Genomic DNA, 19,276 nt, shown 5'->3' on the forward strand with positions numbered 1-19,276 from the left:
GTATCAAAGATCCACCCCGGTCTCATATCAGGCAGTGACGAGGGGAGTTTTCAGCAGGTAGCACATTCCACAACCAAGCTGCGACCACTGAAAAAGCCTGCCTCTGCGTCAAGGTGGGCCAATAATTGTTAGGCCCTGGCAAGACTTAGGAGGGTTCCACTTGTTAGGCAATGCTCTGCAGAGGCAGTTTCCTATGTCCATTGGTCAAAGCACTTCCTCAGGTCCTGGCGGAGAAGCATCATCTGCAATGTGCATCTGGTGCAAAAAAAAAAAAGGCATCTCTTTGGTGGAACAGCAAATTCTCACCTCTGGGCCAGCGTCCTGATTGCTTCTTCCTTGTCAAAATTCACCACCCAGAGACGGCGTAGAAGGTTCATCCCATTCTTCTCATCGCTGTCTGGTGTTGGCAGCACCAACTGCAGCTCCATCAAGCCCTGAAGATCAGAACAGGACAAGTAGAAAGCCTTCCTGCCCAACCTCCCTGTATTCCAAAACTGCAATGAGAAGTGACGTCCCCTTTCCAGCATGCATTAAGGCTGTTCAGGTATTACTTTGCAGGCGCATGCTTGCAGCAAGATTGGGAGGGCGTGCTGCATTCCGAGGGCCAGGCATGAAGGCCCATTAGGCCCCCAGGCCTGGGATTCCCTAACACAGCTCTACAAACTTATCTTCCTCCAGTGGTGGATGGGAAGCCAACCGTCCCACCCATCTCTTCCCCTGTGCTGGCTGGAAAGAGATCCCAACTGACCCGGAGGGCTGCATCTCGGACATTCATGCACGGGGACTGAAGGGCTTGGAGTAACACATCCACTTCTTCCTGTTCTGCATAGGCACAGCCATCCTCTCCACTGCTGCTGGCACACAGGGCGGTCAGGGCGTTGGACGCCAAGACCTGACAAGAGGCAAGAGAGCTTAAAATCAGACAGCGAAGGAATATAATTGTTGCCATACAAATTCATAGGCACAAAGCCACCAAAGGGGTACAAAAATAACATTAAAACACACTCTGAAAGAAATAAAAACTGATTCAACCAACTAAAAACCATGGAACCACCCATACAAACCAAAACAACAACAAAGCAATTTCATCAGATATAAAATTGATATTCCATGAATGGCCGGGTTGCACCCTCAAGGGAAAGCACAAATGTTTTCAGCAGACACCTAAATATAATCTCATTAATGGCACCAAACTGGAAAATCCATGAGTGAATCAATCAATTGCATTTATAAACCATCTTTCCTCCAAGGAGTTCAAGGTGGCATCCATAGTTCTTCCCTTCTCAATTTTATCCCCACAATAACCCTGTGAGATAGGTTAGGGCTCAGAGACAGTGAGCCTCATGGCCAAGTGAGGATTTGAACCCGTCTCCCAAATCCCCATCCAGCACTCTAACCACTGTGAAACACTGGCTCACATGTACTCAGGCACTGCATAACATATTAATATGGGCACTGTACAGAAAACCCGGAAGACAGCTACCATTAGAAGTGTGGGAGCTGAATACAGGTTTAACAGGGCCAACAAAGACCAGATAAAAAGAGCTACGGGGGCTCTGCATCTGGTCTGTGAGCTATTGCTGTACTAGAATGGGTGGCCAGCTCACCTGTAAGCGTGGAGAGCCTGTCCCAATCACTTTACTCAGGAGCCGCAGCATCTCTGTGCGAGGCAGTAACTCGGGTCCGTTCTGACAGGTGACCGGGGGAAAGAGGGGCAAAAGAGAAACGCAAACACTTGTCATTTTAAAAAAGGCAACTGCCCAACCAACAATGAATAATCATCCTCATCATGCAATGAAGCTGGGGGATTTGGAATGGCTCCCAGCAGGTGAGCATTCTGTATTTTATGTACTTAACAAAATTTACATACTGGTCGACTTACTAAGTTGCTGTTATAATTTACATTGACCGTATTTTTCCGTCTATAAGACACCCCCATGTATAAGACACCCCCTATTTGGGGGGACTCAGATTTAAGAAAATTGGGGAGATGTATCTGTGTGTAAGACATTATTTTTAGGGGGGGACCACGGCTTACACACAGAAAAATACTGTATATGTTGCTTTTTCAAAGCGCCTTGCAACAGAACAAAATGTGAATCGATACATCGTTAAAATAGTGGCCGAATACTAAAATGTAACACCCATATCCAGGAAATACAGTGGTACCTTGGTTCTTGAATGGCTTGGCTCCTAAACGCTGCAAACCCAGAACTGTTCTGGTTTGTGAACATTTTACAGAAGCCCAACATCCGACACGGCTTCTGCTCGACTGCAGGAATCTCCTGCAGCCAATCGGAAGCCGCACCTTGGTTTTCGAACGGCTTCAGGAGTCGAACCAACTCCCGGAACGGATTAAGTTCGAGAACCAAGGTACCACTGTAACTCTGTTCAGTTGCATTAATGTTACAACATTTTAAATTCATGTTGAAGTACTTCCTGTTCTTCTATGGCTACAAGCTGTTGTATGTTGCATCTGGGGTCAGGCGAGGGAGGCGGCTCTCAAGACAAAGAGTCAGAGGAGGAGGGATGTGATGAGAAGGAAAGTATCTCAACACCTGCATCAGCTTTGTTCGGCTGTGCATTTTCAGCTTCGTTTGAACCTCCTGGGGGGGGGGGGGCACATCTGTCTGCCACCAAGTAAAAATGGCAGCTTGCTTTCTGAAGATGATGCAACCCCATGGAAAACACTGACCTCGTCCACCAGCAAACTCTGGCTGCTGGCAGATGATCTCAGCTGAGCATGGACCGTGATCGTCTGCAGAGCCTTGACCAAGAGCTCCTCCTTCTCTTCACTGTCGTTGGGAGTCTCCAGCAGCACCATTTTGAGGAGAGGGAAGACTAAGGAAAAGGCTGGGGCCGTTAATGGCACGGGACCTGCAACAGGCAGAAAAGAAGAGGGGAGATACAGACGCAGAAGGACATGCCCATACATGCCAACGTCAGCCACTGACAGAGTAGAAATCAATGGGCATGGCTGACGTTGGGAGTGCAACAGCAGTGATTATTCAGTTCATAACTTAAAGAGTTAATTCTGTTCTCAGTAGAGAGCCAGTGTGGTGTAGTGGTTAAGAGCCGTGGACTCGTAATCTGGTGAACTGGGTTCGCTTCCCCGCTCCTCCACATGCAGCTGCTGGGTGACCTTGGGCTAGTCACACTTCTCTGAAGTCTCTCAGCCCCACTCACCTCACAGAGTGTTTGTTGTGGAAGAGGAAGGGAAAGGAGAATGTTAGCCGCTTTGAGACTCCTTTGGGTAGTGATAAAGCGGGATATCAAATCCAAACTCTTCTTCTTCTTCTAGTCAGCTGCTCGGGGAGGAGGGGGGAGGCACTGCTTAGCAACCAAATCAGGTGGAAAAAATCAGAAGCGGGTCCTCACCTGCCTCTCCCTTGCTCATCCGGACAGGCACAGTGTGCGTGTGCAACAAGGTCACCACTCTGGTCACAGCAGTGGGCAGGTCCTCTTGGCACCAGGATTCATCCAAAACACACTCAGGCTTTATCATCCTCAAGGTCACGTGACTCACTACAGTACCTGGGGAAAGGGGTGAAGGGAGTTGTAAGTCCAGCACCAAAATTGAGGATGGGAGAAGGAACCCTGGCTGGCTACCCCAATCTACGTTTGTTTGTATTTTTGCAGATTTATGCTACAAAAGCTTATCTTATCTGAGGTTTTCCCCCATCACAGAGATAGATAGATAGATAGATAGATAGATAGATAGATGATAGATAGATAGATAGATAGATAGATAGATAGATATAAACACACACAAAGCAGAACACTAACCAAAAGTCTTCAACCGATCAGGCATCACACAGGATGCCAAAGAAAGGAAAGGGGTCTTAATCCTTGGAGCCGCCAGAGGGGACTTCAGCAGAGGCAGGAAGAAGCCTATGAGACTGGGGATGTACTGGGAGAGACCAGGGGGGTTCCTCTTTAGAACAGCATCCAGGAGACCCAGCATTGATTCCAGTTCATTGTCAAGCTGCAACAGAACACTGCGGTGGTTACTGGTGAAAGGCAATCTTGAAGGAAGCAGCCAAGCTTTGGACTAACACATCCACACACCCATAAGCTCAATCCTTTCTATGTATTTTCTTCCTTTATCAATATTCTCAGCACAGTAAGAGGGGAAAAGGGACTTTCTGACCCAGAAACAGATGGCATGACAATACTGGACCATAGTAGCAGCAGCAGCTGGTGACCAGTGGATATGGTGGGGCGGTTGATCTGCTAATGGGAGATGGAGGGGGTGGTCTTCAGAGACAGAGTCAAGAGGGTCCTCAGAGGCAACAGGTAACAATTTGTTGACATATGCTCTGCAGCGGGCTAGGCTACCCTCTTTTGTGTGATCCAGCCCACGTTATTTTTTAAATTTAATTTAATTTAACTTAATTTATTAAAACAACCACCACCACCGGCCAGGAAGCAAACATTGCCCTTGAGTGTGGAAATGTGCCAGTTCAGAGGAGAGACCCTATTCTTGCTTGTAATTTCAAGGTCTCTCCCCAGGCCCTCTCATCTCAATGCTGGAGGGGAGAAATCTCATGTGCTCAGATCCTGCTTGTGGGTTTCCCATGTGACCGGAATTTTTACAAAGGTGGTGGTGGTGTTTTGTTTTCAGTTAAATGGGACACTACACCCCCAGACCAACCGCCCAAATCGACACCATTCCAATTTCATTTTACTCAGGGAAAAGATGGCTACCAAAGGCGGGGGGACTTGGGAAACTGGTAAAAGACAGCCATAATCCCTGAAACCCAGGACCACGTACTCAGCAGCCTCTTACATAAGAGATAATGACTGGCATCCTGGCAAATGGGTGCCAGACAGGTAGTCATCCTGTGGACAATAGCAAACCACCCAGGAACAGATTAGGTTCTGGGTCAGGACAAAGAAGTGTGATTACCTGAGCAGGGAAAAGTAGGAACTTGTAAATACTTCCATTGTTATCACTTGATGGGTGTAAAGTGGAGGGCAAGGGAGGGTTGGAGCAAGAAATCCCCTCCCCCTTTGTGACATATGTATGATGTATCTGTGATGCGTGCATGAAGCTTCACCAAAGGGGTTTGTGGGAAAAGGGAAAGCCTATAAAAGAAGGGGCACCCTTTTGTTCGGTGCTTCTTCCTGCTTCTTCCATGTGGTGGGTGGAAGTCCTGTTGCGACAGTCTTTTGAATAAAGATCAGGCCTACAGGCTGCTGTTTTGCTCCTATATACACTGAGGTCCAGCACTGAGGGCCTTCTGGCGGTTCCCTCACTGCGAGAAGCCAAGTTGCAGGGAACCAGGCAGAGGGCCTTCTCGGTAGTGGTGTCCGCCCTGTGGAACACCCTCCCATCAGACGTCAAAGAGAAGAACAATTACCAGACTTTTAGAAGGCATCTGAAGGCAGCCCTGTTTAGGGAAGCTTTTAATGTTTAACAGACCACTGTATTTTAATACTTTGTTGGAAGCCACCCAGGGTGTCTGGGGAGACCCAGCCAGATAGCGGGGTATAAATAATAAATAATAATAATTAATATTATTATTATTATTATTATTATTATTATTATTATTACTACCACTACCACTACCACTACCACTACTACTACTATATTCCTGGCTGGTGTCTTTGTTTGACAATGCAAGTGAGCCCAAGGATTTTCCTATAACACCCACAGGTATCTGGCTGGCCACTGCAAGAACACAATGGGCCTGTGGCCCGATTCAGCAGGATCCTCTTACGTTCTTAACATTAGGCCCAGCTATAGCTTACCTCTTTCAACTGCTTCCTGGTCTGAGATTCCTTTTCCAGCTGGGCACTCAGCATTTCCTTCTGTTTGCTGGTTAGTTGGATCTCCTCCTTTATCCCCTTCTTCTTCTTAATCTCCTGAAGAAGAGAAAACCATCTATTTGGTTATAATGGGGAAGCGGGCAGCAGCATTCCCCCCAAAGGAAGCAGCTTCAGCAGTTCAAAGACAACGGGCAACATGATGGGAGAGAAAATGAGAGTGAATTGGGAGTTGTGCCCAGAGACAGACAAGCTCAGGATGACAACAGCAAGAAAGAAAAAAAGACACCTAGCTCTATGCAATCTGACTTAGTTTATCACAGGTTGCTCACCAAATGCTACCATAAAAGGTCTTGATGCAACTTAAAACTATTCAGTCTTCTTTTCATCTTCATTTTCTTTCCCCTTCTCTCCCAGAAACTCAGGGAGCTTTACATGGGATGTTTTCCCTGTTATCCCCTGAGAGGTGGCTCATCAGGCTTGAGAAAAGGTGAGTGTTCCAAAAAAAAACTGCAGAACTGAGTGAAGATCTGAAATCCAACTTTCCTCCAGTCCATGCCTGAGTCATTTAGGGCTTTAATAATAATACAGTTGTACCTTGGTTCTCGAATGTAATCTGTTCAAGGAGTCCATTTGACGTCCAAAATGTTCGAAAACCAAGGCGTGGCTTCGATCGGCTGCAGGAGCTTCCTGCACTCAAGTGAAAGCTGCGTTGGATGTTTGGGTTCCAAAAAATGTCCAAAAACCAGAACACTTACTTCCAGGTTTTTGGTGTTCGGAAGCCAAAATGTATGAGTACCAAGGTGTTTGAGAACCAAGGTACAACTGTAATATAGAAGGAGGAGGAGGCGGAGGAGCAGCAGCACACTCTGGGCAGCTTACAGCATATATAAAAACATAATAAAACATCAAACATTAACAAACATTAAATGCTAAGGGAAGCAACCAGTCCAGTTGCTTTAAAACAGGGCTTATATTAGACCTAAATATGGCATTATTCACCATGCAAGACCTCACCTCCTTCAGCTCCAGTTCAATGATCTGCTCCTTGAAAGAATAAGCTTTGTTTTCTCTCTTCATGTTGGCCTTTTTCAGGCTGTCTTGCTGAGCACTGAAGACAGCAAAGGAGAGAGAGAGAGAGAGAGAGAGATTAACACAATCCAGTGAAATAATCTCAGGTTATCAGCTTCAATTACAGCTACCACAAAAGAACAGAAAACATTTAATATTGGTCATTTATTTAAACAGAAATTATATACGGTTTGATTGTGATAAAGACCACTCTAAGCATTTTACACAAACTATATCTCTCTATATATAGACAGCTAAAATGAAATTTTAAAAACTTAAGAAAATCAACAATAAGGGGGGAAAAGATTCAGACACATGTAACTTCTACATGTTTGGACAGGCTTGCCTAAACAGAAACCTTTTTAGAAGGCACCAAAAAAGTACAGCAAAGGTGCTTGCCCGATGTCAATATGCAGGAAGTTCCGAAGTTTAAGCATTGCTACGCTAAAAGATTGATTTCTTACAAGTGCAGAATGAGTATCATGCTTCACTTGTAAGTGCCAGTTCCACAGATTGAAGCGGTTTCGTTATTGGTGGTTTGTTATACCACACACATTTCAAAGGGAAAGGTCATGGCTTAGTGGTCTGTGTACACAAGGTCCATAGGTTAGTGGCATACATGTCTTGATTAAAGAGATTTTTTCTCCTAAAAGTGCTTTGGAAACCTGGCATGGCCTGTCAAAAATAAGGAGGGCCGTAGCTCAATGGCAAAACATCTGCTTTGCATGCAGAAGGTCCCAGGTTCAAACCCCAGCATCTCCAGGTAAGGTTGGCAAAATGGTTCCCTGTCTGGAATGGGAGAGCTGCTGCCAGTCAGTGTAGACAACACTGAGCTAGATGGACTAATGGCCTGGCTCAGTATAAGGCAGCTTCCTGTATCCAAGCGCTCGTCCTCACCTGTGCAAGATGGACTTGTCATAAAGTTCCCCTTCAGGTGTCTTCATGATAGCAAACTCCTCCTGGGTCACAAGACACAGCGCTGGGTTTTCTAGAAAGGCGGAGATGGTGCTGATGACCTGAGGGAGGACTTGGCTGGGAGAGAGGGCAGAAAGCAGACCCACTGCATTCAGGGACGACTGTGAAACAAGGAAGGGGAGGGAAAACAGCCACTTGTCAAGGATTACAGCACTATCCCAGTAGTGATGTATGGAAGTGAGAACTGGACCATAAAGAAAGCTGATCGCCGAAGAATCGATGCTTTTGAATTATGGTGCTGGAGGAGACTCTTGAGAGTCCCATGGACTGCAAGAAGATCAAACCTATCCATTCTGAAGGAAATCAGCCCTGAGGGCTCACTGGAAGGACAGATCGTGAAGCTGAGGCTCCAATACTTTGGCCACCTCATGAGAAGAGAAGACTCCCTGGAAAAGACCCTGATGTTGGGAAAGATGGAGGACACAAGGAGAAGGGGACGACAGAGGACAAGATGGTTGGACAGTGTTCTCGAAGCTACCAGCATGAGTTTGACCAAACTGTGGGAGGCAGTGGAAGACAGGGGTGCCTGGCGTGCTCTGGTCCATGGGGTGACGAAGAGTCGGACACGACTAAACAACTAAACAACAACAACATAATATTCTCTCAACACTTGGGGCTGATAATCTTAATCTGCAGCACTCTTCACTGCATGCACCTGTGGTCTCTGTGTCCTTTTGCGGACAGGAGAGAAGCAGCATCAGCAAGATTTTTCAACCCGCAACCCCCAGGTATAAGATCTTATCACACTAGGTCCATTAAGAAGCATTTTAGGAAGGGAGCACAGATCAGTGGTAGAGCATCAACTCTGCAGGGAGGAAAGCCACAGGTCGAATCCCTGCCATTTCCAATTAAAATTTATAAGCAGCAGATCAAAAAGAGACCCTTTGCCTGCACCCCTGGAGAGCCTGTTCAGAGTGGACCAGGTGTGGGGAGAGCCTTGGTCCCTCTAACCTCTCTGGCTGGCCCTCTGCACCCACCTTGAGTAGCTTTGCCTGTCTGGAATGTGCCCTTGAACTCAGATTATGCCTCCTGCTGGGGGTGGGGTGGAAAAACTAGCTTACTGTTCTGCCTACCTTTGCCTCTAGCCCCGTCCCCCATGTAGCATGTAGCCCTTGAAAGGATGCCAAGAAGGGAATGAGGCTTCCGGCCTGGAAAAAGTTCCCCCACTTCTGGAAAGCTGGCAGTACTGAAACTAAGTGGACCACAGTTTGTGTTGACTATGGCAGCTTCATCATCTCTCAGCCCAGGATGCCCTTGAAAACCTCTGCAGAAGAATCAAACCCAGTCACCTTATTCATGGGGCTCTGGGTGACAATCCGGTCAAAGATCTTTTCCAGGTACTTGGCGATGAAATCGACAGGGTCCAGTTTCATCTTGATCAGGAGGGCTGTCCAAAGGCCAGACTGCCCTGTTACTGAAAGGGAGAAAAAGGAAGGAAGGAGGGAAAGACTTACAAGAGGCACAACAGACCCTACTTCTGTCACATACCCAACTGGTAAAATATATAATTAAATTTTCTGTTTTACATTTTAAAATACTCATTTTAAAATCCTCAATACATCCCTTATTCTCTTTCCATTGTTCATATCCTATATCCCTGCATATTTTTACAAAAACTAAACCATTCAGTATTCCGTTATTGCATCTATCAGAACTTATTTACACTGTTGAATTTATCTTAATGCTGCCAACGTTTTCATGTGTACACAATTTCCCCCATATATTCAACAAACGTTTACCAATCTTCTCTAAACGTATGTTCTTCTTGGTCCCTTATTCTATATGTTAAGTCTGCAAGCTGCATATATTCTGTCAGCTTAAGTTGCCATTTTTCTTTAGTTGGGACCTTGCTTGTTTTCCATTTTGGGGCTAACCAAACACGGACCACAGTAGTAGCATACATAAATAACCTTTTTTGACACCTGGGAATTTCAGTCTGATTTATTCCCAAGGAAAAGGATTCTGGGATTTTTTTTGGAAAAGAACGCTTAAACTTTTTTTCAGTTCATTATGGATTACTTCCCAATACTCTTTTACCCTTTTACAAGTCCACCACATGTAAAAAAAGTTCCCTCCACCTCTTTGCATCTCCAGCACTTACCTGATTTAGTCTTATTATACATCTTAGCAAGCCTAAAGGTAAAGGGTAAAGGGTCCCCTGACCATTAGGTCCAGTCGTAGCCGACTCTGGGGTTGCAGCGCTCATCTCGCTTTACTGGTCGAGGGAGCCGGTGTACATGACTAAGCTGCTTCTGGCGAACCAGAGCAGCGCACGGAAATGCCGTTTACCTTCCCGCCAGAGCGGTACCTATTTATCAACTTGCACTTGACGTGCTTTTGAACTGCTAGGTTGGCAGGAGCTGGAACCAAGCAACGGGAGCTCACCCCGTCACGGGGATTCGAACTGCCGACCTTCTGATCGGCAAGCATTAGGCTCTGTGGTTTAACCCACAGCACCAGCCGCGTCCCCTCTTAGCAAGCCTACTCAGAGGTAAATACCATCTGTACCATTTTCAAGTAGTTCTCCTTCAAAGAATAACATACTGGGAGCTTTCCCCTCTCCTACTCACCTAGAGAAGGGTGATTGCTTACTAGCAACATTTCCAAGGCTAACTTTTCCTTCTCCTCTGGATCGCCCTCCAGCCCCGACACGCACGAGATCATGCACAGCGTCTCCTGGAGGACACGAGGAGGGATGTAGGTCTTTCCTTGTTCTGACAGCTCTCCTGTCTCAGTGAGCAAGGCCTCGGTGGGCAGAACCTGACGATTCGTGAATATAAATGCAATAGTAAGACAAGTGCTGGAGTGTAGAGAGAGCAATGTCGATCCAAGTCTTGTAGAGTAAAGCACAGCCGAATGCAGCAAGAGTCTGACTTCTGGATCAGGCTAAAAGGCCCATCCAGCCCAGGATCCTGTTCTCATAGTGGCTGATCGGATGTCTGTGGGAAGCCCGCAAGTGCATCAGAAACACTCTCCCCCTCCTGTAGTCCCCATCAACTGGCAACTCCATTGAAGCTCAAAGTATCTACTTGCAAAGAATTTGTAATCCAATTATCTGCTGATGGTATTACCCAAAATTACTGAGATTGTTTCAGGGTTATTTAGCCAAGATTTTTAAAGTCAAATCTAAAACTACGTGAATGTACTTAATGGTAGCTAATGGATCTTTTAGATGTTTTATGTATTTAATATATCTGGGTTATCAATGTTTTAGGGATGGTTTTCTTTTTTCTCTCCTTTACACAGTCTTGTTGTCTAAATTAAGCAAATAAAGGCTGAACGAATGAATAACCGATGGCTATGGGAAGCCTGCAAACTAGACCTGATTGGAACAAAAACAATCCCCTCGCTTGCACAATATTGCATAGCAAAGCAATGGATGTAAATTTTACCCCCGTAAAGGTAAAAAAGGTAAAGGACCTCTGGATGATTAAGTCCAGTCAAAGGTGTCTATGGGGTATGGAGCTCATCTCGCTTTCAGGCTGAGGGAGCCGCTGTTTGTCCTCAGACAGCTTTCCGGGTCATACATGGCCCGCATGACAAAACCACTTCTGGTGCAACAGAACACCATGAGGGAAGCCAGAGTGCAAGGAAATGCAATTTACCTTCCTGCCGCAGCAGTACCTATTTATCTACTTGCACTGGCGTGCTTTCGAACTGCTAGGTTAGCAGGAGCTGGGACAGAGCGACGGGAGCTCACTCTGTCACGGGGATTCAAACCGCCAACCTTCTGATTGGCAAGCCCAAGAGGCTCAGTGGTTTAGACCACAGCGCCACCCGTGTCCCCATGAAATACGCTCCCTCCAGCAGCGGAGACAGAACCTAGCCATCGTGGATATTAGCCTTATCCTCCATGGACCTCAGGATGGAAGGCTTTAAAAGGCTGGACCTCGTCCCAAAAGTTGTATGGACTTTACCTTGTGAGAACTGAGCACTACTTTCAGCTCTTCTAAGAGCCCATAAGCCAACTTGAACCCTCTGGGCAAAGACAGGAGCTTCCTCACAGTCTGCTGGGCGAGCCTTCGGACACACCATGATCGGCTGAGGAGGATTGCAGCCAGGGCTTTGTGATATTGCCTGAAAGCGAGAAAAAAAGGTAGAGGGGAAGGAGGGAGAGATATAGGAGGGAGGAGAGCCATGCGTCAGGGGCACTGCATCTGATTTGCATGCAGAAGGTCCCATGTTCAATCTAGGGCTGGGAATGTCCCATCAGGAAACCCGGAGAGGCTGCTGCCAGTCAGTGTACACAGTACTGAGCTAGATGGGCCAATGGTCTGATTCGGTATGGGGAGGAGGCAAGCAGCCAACAACAGGGTGATCATGACCCAAAGCATACCAGCCTTTTGTGCAAAGTTCTGGGGGTGCCCTCACCCTCAGAGGAAGGTTCAAGAGTTTGATAATAAGCAAGAGAAGGAGACCAAGCTGTACGTACTGGACTTTAGCACCAGGTAGTCGATGCTCATGGTCTAAGAGGAGGCGTTCTGTCAGCTGCAGAACTGTGCACATTGCTGCAGGAGGGGAGGAAAAACACAAAAGGTATGGAAGCCAGCCTTGTTGCATTCACCATACCTTTCCTTGCATGTAAATCACAATCGTAAAGTCATTTCCCCAAGAGAGTCACAGCTTTCCTTTCAAAAAAAGCAACTTAATAGCTACAAAAGGTTTGCCTAAGATATTGTAGCATGATATTCAAATAATTTAAAAACAAAAAAATTAAAAAAGAGGCACTTGGTTGATTTACATGTATTCTTTTACAGCAGCTTAGTTTTATCGTCATCATAAAGGGCTGGATCTTTTGGATCCAATAAGTTTATGTAGAGATTGAGGATTTTTTTGTGATGTTCCAGAATAATATGTTTCATGACAATGTACAACCTTACACTGTGTTTAATTTACTATGATGTTATCAGTATTCCCATATGTTTTCAGTTGATTTTTTCTTGCTAAAGATTAACTAAAAAAGACATCTGATTCCAAAGAACAAAGAAACAAGAGAGGCAGAACTGTGCATATTAAGCCTTTACCAGCAAAGACCTGGGCAACACAATCCATTGCGCAAGTGTACTAAGGGGAGGTGCAAAAGCTAGTAGCCCATCTTCTTTGTCCACAAGGCAGACTAACCTGCCTCACTCAGCTTTGCCTACAAGCAGTAGAAGAGAAGAACATACAGTGCGCCAAAGCCCCAAAATACAGAAGCCTGTCCATCTTAGGAAGCCCTTTTGCAAAACCTGAGGATGACCCCTTAAAGCAAAGGCATCCAGCTCACCTTCCTCTGATGCAGACTGCAGGAACTTCTCAGAAGTGAAAATCTGCTTTTTCTCATCCAGAACGAGGGGCCAGAAGCTGCTCAGCTTGTTCTCTGGAGAGGAAAAGAAAGAGATTGTGGCCATGTAGATAACAAAAAGAAGATGTGGCAACCAGCCCTGCAGGCACCTATTATATAAAGAAAACTATACCCTATTATTTACTATATTTATATACCACTTAGCATGCAAATCCTAAGTGGCTTACTTACAATAAAACTTTATTTTTCCTATTAACACTGTACCATAAGCAAAAATAAAAACACATCAATAAAAAACAAAGGGTTGTATCCAACATGCACAAACAGTGTTCTCTTGCATAATGGGATTTCCTCTTTTCCTTCTCCTCTTCCCCTGCGTGGCCCCAAAATCTGCTCCAACCATGGAAGAGGAGGGGGAAGTTCCGTTGTGCAAATGAAACCGCTGTGCTGGATACAACCCAAAACAACTAGTAAAATGAATGAAACACTGCAATGAATCTTACAACCCAGGGCACGTGAAATCATAGAACTGGAGAGGACCAATTCCTGAGATGCAGGAATCTCAGGTGGCTGATCGGCAGTGCCACACTTCCATAGGCAGGGGGGGAAATGGGTGGTGGGAGGGAGAATGGTCTGAGGCCATTGCAATCCAATGAGAACCAATGTTGGTGTAGTGGTTAGAGTGTTGGACTAGGACCTAGGAGACCAGGGTTCGAATCGCCACTCAGCCATGAAGTTCCCTGGGTGACCTTGAGCCACAGCCACTGCCTTTCAGCCTAACCTACCAACCTCACAGGGTTGTTGTAGGGATTAAATGATGGCAGGGGAGAGAACCGTGTATGCCACCTTGAGCTCCTTGGAGAAAAAGATGGGAGAAAAATGTAACAACTAAATATATAAATCCACAGGTGCAGAACGCAGGAAAGTGAATCACCACAATTGTCTCTGAGTAATAATTCTGTACCAGATCTTACAACTGTGAAGACTGTAGGGGTGGGCAAGGAGAAGAGAGAGGAAAAAGAGAGACATCTGAATTATGCAGTTGCACTAAGATTGTTCATCTGTACCTATGGTTCCTTCACCTCATCAAAAAAGGGAAACTTGTTTCTAAACATCATGGGACCTTACCTATTTGTGCATCAGCTACTGAGAGCCTACAAATCAGCAAGGCTGCTGCCACGCCTTCCGTAACCAGGGCAACCTGAGTGCTCTGAGCTGCTGCTTTTTCAACCGTCTGCATCAGCAATGGCAGCAAGTCTACTCCCTGCATAAGTACGTTGCCTGTGGAAGCAGAAAGAGAAGTCAGGGAGGCCTTTCCCCAAAAACCTGCTATTGGAGGGGATTGCACAGACACAGGAATGGAACTAGAAGAGGCTCTTTCTTGCCTTTGAAGGATGCCAGCATGCACTGAAGATACGCATGCCTTACAGCGGAAGTGCAGGTTTTAAGGCTGAAGGCTTTCTTGAACCATTCGACCAGCTTCTTGGGCACTTCGGTGGTGAACCGATTACACCAGAGTGCGAGGACAGAGATGGCGTGCACCAAAGTGCCTTCATGGACTGAGGAGAGAGAAAATGAAAAGAAACTGGGGCAAAGAAAGCAACCTGTCAATCAACAGTGTGCTTTTCACAATCACATTCCAATCACTGAAGTCGACAGTGTGCCACAAAATAAAGACACCTTACCTTCCTGCTGAAGGAAAGGGATGAAAAGTTCTGTTATAGTTCCGCTTACAACTTGGTTTGAAGGCCCAGAAACTGCATGGTGGCTACAGCTGCCGATCCCTAAAAGCAGAAAAACTCCCTAGGTTAGAAATACATTTCCTTTTGGCATTTTGAAAGAAGGAAAGAAAAATACTCTGTATCTGCAGGAACATATTGAAAAGTCTTTTCTTTAATTTTCTTTTTGTAGTATGAGATTGTAAATTCTTTGTATAAGTGTGTAATTTAAATTAATAAAGATTATTTAATTTAAAAAAAAAGTCTGCTGGATCACACCCACGGCCCATCTTGTCCAACAGCCTGTTTTCACAGTGGCCACCTGGCTGCCTTTGAGAAACCTGCAAGCAGGACCTGGGCATAGGAACACTCTCCCCTCCAGCAACTGGTATTCAGAAGCATTACTGCCTCTGACCACAGAACCAGAGCATAGTCATCATGGCTAACAGCCCAACTGGTAGCCTTATTCTCCTCCATGAACTTGTCCAACCCTCTTTTAAAGCCATCCAAGATGGTGGCCATCACTGCCTCCCATCGGAAGGAGTTCTACAGTTTAACTATGCGTTGTGTGAATAAGTACTTCATCTGTTCTGAATCTTCCAACATTCCACTACGCCTATAAGGCAATCCAAGAAGTTTTCCCTTACCTGAGAGGACACTGATTTTCTGTGCCACAACTGTTAGCTTTCCCTCGGCACCTGTCAACAAGAATTGTGGGTTAGCCGTAGACTCAAAGTTCGAAAAGACATTAAACCCAAATTTTAATGCTCTGACTGTGGAAATCACATCTCAGCTTAATAGGCCAAGATATTAATGAGCTTTGGGTACCAACAGGAAAAAACTTTGCCTCTCCCTTCTTCATGCAAACTAGGGCACAAGCCAAGAAACCTGCTGCATAATCAGCGTCCTATTATGTCTAAACCAGGAAATCTTGGGGGTTGGCGGGGGCCACCAAAAGTGCCCCACTGGAAGGCTTTCCAGGAACCATGAAGAGGCATAAGGTTTCTGAAGCCAGATGTAGAATGGGAATATGCAACTAAGTCTGTTCCCAGCTCTCCTGACCTTGGCCATTCCTCAAATCCCACAACTGAGACACCACAAGCAGAGGTTAGGTGCACTGCGAAACAGGGCAGAGGGCAATATCCAACTAAGGCCATATTCACAGCTTCGTTTCTGGGAGCTGTAGTTTGTTCTCCTCCCAGAGCCACAATTCCCAGAGTTCCCTGGGAAAGGAGGACTGGTTGCTAAGCCACTCCGGGAATTGCAGCTCTAGGAGTGAAACAGGGGTCCCCTGGAAATTCTCAGCACCTACAGCTACCAGGATTCTTTGGGAGAAGCTGCGACTGTTTCAAGTGACACCACTGCAGCTTAAAAGTATGATGTGAATTTAGCCTAACTCATACTCAGAGAAGCTCCGTTCAAATCTATGAACTTAAGTTACCTGCCCATCAGTTTTGATGGGTCTACTGTGAGTAGGACTAACACTGCTTATCTCCCAGGCAAGGAGCAAGTGACACAAGAAAAGGGAATGATCAGAGCCACTCACCTCCCAAAATGGCAAGCAGGTGTCTCCCAAGTGACTCCACTGTTGATGGGTCGCTGCACTGCCGAGCCAAGTTCTTCAATGCTACAATAGCCTCGTCCATCAGCTGAGAACTGTTGGATTTCAACTGGCCTATAAAATCAAAACACAAACGCTCAAATCTTTGGAGCTGTATGGAAGCTTACAATTATCTTTACTAACAACTGGGGTTGGGAATAAGAGACATGGACATGATTACTGCAGCCTAGTTCCCCTCTTTGAAAAACATACACATCCCATCTTTTAAATTTTCTCTCCACCTATTAAAAATTGGTCCCTGCCAATCATGAAAAGCTTGGGTCGCTTACTCATTGTTTCCTTCTCCTTGAAGACTAGCGCCGTCTCCTCCCAAAAAGCACCTGCTTGGAATGGCAAACAACCACCAGGCTTCAAGTGCTTCAAACCATTCTCAATTGCTCTCACTATAACAAAGCTCCACTCTCAAAGCAGTACAGGATGGTACAGATAAGAGCAGGAGCAATAGAGGGAAATTTCTCCTGGCCTCTGTAAGCGCAGACAATGGAACTTACCAGCTAGACCTTTCACGATGTCCAGAGCATACTGGCTGAGATCGAGGGTCACAGACGCCAAGAGAGAGGAGATAGCTGAAGACAGGAAGGAGAGAAGTGTGCTAACATTCATTAGCTTACAGGCTGGCCGGGGACCAATCTCTGAGAGTCCACAACAGCAAGCTTTCTGTAAGATAAGACCTGCTGGATCAGGCCTATGGCCCCATCTAGTCTAGCATTCTGTTCTCTCACCCAGCAGCCACCCAGGTGCCCCCAAAGGGAAGCCTGCAAATGGGACATGAACGCAACAAGCACTCATGGTCGATGCACAAAAACCAAAATAAAGTAACTGGGAACTACAAAGAGGCTGACACTTGAGATGCTGCTTCCTAAAAAATGAGAAACCTGTACCAGGGTGCGAGAGAAACAATCCAGCAAACTGTTAACCCCCTGGTTTTTATCTACCTGCAGGAAATTGTATGTTTGTCTAAAACCTACATGGCAAGTTGCTTTTTAATACTGTGAATAATAAAAAAAGCACAGGGCATTTCAAAAGATTTTGTGTTTATGTGATCCAATGAAACACAGAATTCCAATGCATCATCGGCATGTGACATGTCCCCCCCACAGATGAACAGAATCTGTACCTTAAGCCAAAAACATGAAAGGCCTATTGCATAAACTTAAAACAGATCCACCCACACATGGACATCAAGAACCAAATGCTGCTTCTCTAACCCAGCTGGAGCTCATTCTTGACCCCCATGCAATGAAGAGCCACTATGTGGGTCTCAGGTGCTGACAAATCACCTTGGTGCAAACTTCCTTTGCAATGTACCCCACCCCCCCACCGCACATGCTTTCACTGGCCACTCACTTTCAATTGCGTTCTCAGGGCTCCGCAGGAGGGACTTCTGCAAAGCTGGCAAGACGAGGTCCTTGAATTCAGTATGAGACACATAGCGGAGCAGAGGGGCACAGTTGTCCTGCAAAAAAACCCACCCACTTTAATGCAATACATGGATCGGGATCCTTAGTGCAAATATTACTATTGCTGCTGTTGTTACAATTTATTCATCGCCTTCCAAACCACCGTCCAAAAGCAATTTACACTTAAATAATTAAAAAATTCCTTCCAGTAGCACCTTAGAGACCAACTAAGTTTGTCATTGGTATGAGCTTTCATGTACCTGAAGAAGTGTGCATGCACACGAAAGCTCATACCAGTGACAAACTTAGGTGGTCTCTAAGGTGCTACTGGAAGGAATTTTTAAATTTTGTTTTGACTATGGCAGACCAACACGGCTACCTACCTGCAACATAAATAATTAAGAACAGTTAAATAGCCACTTGCCTGGTCACCTAGGGAGAGCACAAATTCCCATCCAGCAAGCTGACTTCCACTCAGCAATAATATGGATGTTTAACTTACAAGTCAGGAAGACTATGAGGGCACCTAGCATAACTGTTATGACGATTATGATTTCTTATCCACTCTCCGCAAAATTCCAGGGCAGGTAACAGAAATTCAAAATGCAATATTAAGACCAAGTGTTGTTTTTAAGTAAGGATTGTTTCTAATGTCTGTATTCAGGCAACCCTGTTTAGGGAAGTTTGTAAAGTTTGATATTTTATCGTGTTTTTAATACTCTGTTGGGAGCTGCCCAGCATAACTGGGGCAACCCAGCCAGATGAGCGGCATACAAAAATACTTATTATTTATTATTATTAAGCTGAGCAAAGCACAGAAACGCTGGAAACATTTCATAGCCATTTTGCTCCACGGCTTTCCAGTCCTTTTTGGCATATGTATGCCTGACAACTAAGGAAAACAGTCCATTCATCTGATAAAGCAGGCCCTAGGCCATGAAACCTTCCACCACAATAAATTTGCTTGCCTTTAAAAAGTGCCAAGATACTCTTGTTTTTGTTTGCTGTGGCAGACTTAACCCAGTGAGCTAACTAACTACTTTTGACTGGGGCCGCAATCCTAACCATGTCTACTCACAGAAGTAAGTCCTATTGAATTCAATGAGGCTTACTCCCATGGTGAGTGGAGTTAGGATTGCAGCCGTAGATGCTCAAGGCTAGGAGTTTCTCTCACCAGCAGGTGCTTCTGAGGTCTTGTCTTGCTCATCAGGATGTTCTTCATGTAGAAATCAAGGAGGGCGCTCTAGGGAAGACAGAACACCTGTTATAATCATTCAGCAATGTACCACTACACTGGACAAACAGCAACGGTTTGCTGTAGCAGTTCACCAAGGCTACAGAGTATCTGCTTAGAGGCTTGGGACCCCACCGCTGCATGAGCCCCCACCCCCTTCACAGGCACAGTTGCAAACACCACCCTATTTCCCCAGAAAGAAGT

At 45.7% G+C, this 19,276-nt stretch overlaps 1 protein-coding gene across 1 annotated transcript in view; it reads right to left on the reverse strand.

Annotated features, from left to right (window-relative positions):
* GCN1 (GCN1 activator of EIF2AK4) overlaps positions 1-19,276 on the reverse strand; it is a 67,187-nt gene that overhangs the window by 40,608 nt on the left and 7,303 nt on the right. The window contains exons 8-29 of the mRNA XM_079957339.1: positions 19,013-19,081; positions 17,786-17,894; positions 16,930-17,004; positions 16,364-16,492; positions 15,465-15,515; positions 14,785-14,883; positions 14,485-14,658; positions 14,228-14,380; positions 13,082-13,174; positions 12,248-12,323; positions 11,733-11,892; positions 10,386-10,575; positions 9,105-9,229; positions 7,738-7,916; positions 6,787-6,880; positions 5,755-5,868; positions 3,787-3,985; positions 3,379-3,534; positions 2,696-2,877; positions 1,608-1,688; positions 749-892; positions 307-434 (exon numbers count right to left, since the gene is read on the reverse strand). Of these exons, the coding sequence (XP_079813465.1) occupies positions 307-434; positions 749-892; positions 1,608-1,688; positions 2,696-2,877; positions 3,379-3,534; positions 3,787-3,985; positions 5,755-5,868; positions 6,787-6,880; positions 7,738-7,916; positions 9,105-9,229; positions 10,386-10,575; positions 11,733-11,892; positions 12,248-12,323; positions 13,082-13,174; positions 14,228-14,380; positions 14,485-14,658; positions 14,785-14,883; positions 15,465-15,515; positions 16,364-16,492; positions 16,930-17,004; positions 17,786-17,894; positions 19,013-19,081 (2,780 nt within the window). The remainder of the gene's footprint in view (positions 1-306; positions 435-748; positions 893-1,607; positions 1,689-2,695; positions 2,878-3,378; positions 3,535-3,786; positions 3,986-5,754; positions 5,869-6,786; positions 6,881-7,737; positions 7,917-9,104; positions 9,230-10,385; positions 10,576-11,732; positions 11,893-12,247; positions 12,324-13,081; positions 13,175-14,227; positions 14,381-14,484; positions 14,659-14,784; positions 14,884-15,464; positions 15,516-16,363; positions 16,493-16,929; positions 17,005-17,785; positions 17,895-19,012; positions 19,082-19,276) is intronic.

Source organism: Podarcis cretensis (assembly GCF_951804945.1).
Source record: "Podarcis cretensis genome assembly, chromosome: 16".
In the NCBI taxonomy this organism is placed as follows: Eukaryota; Metazoa; Chordata; class Lepidosauria; order Squamata; family Lacertidae; genus Podarcis; species Podarcis cretensis.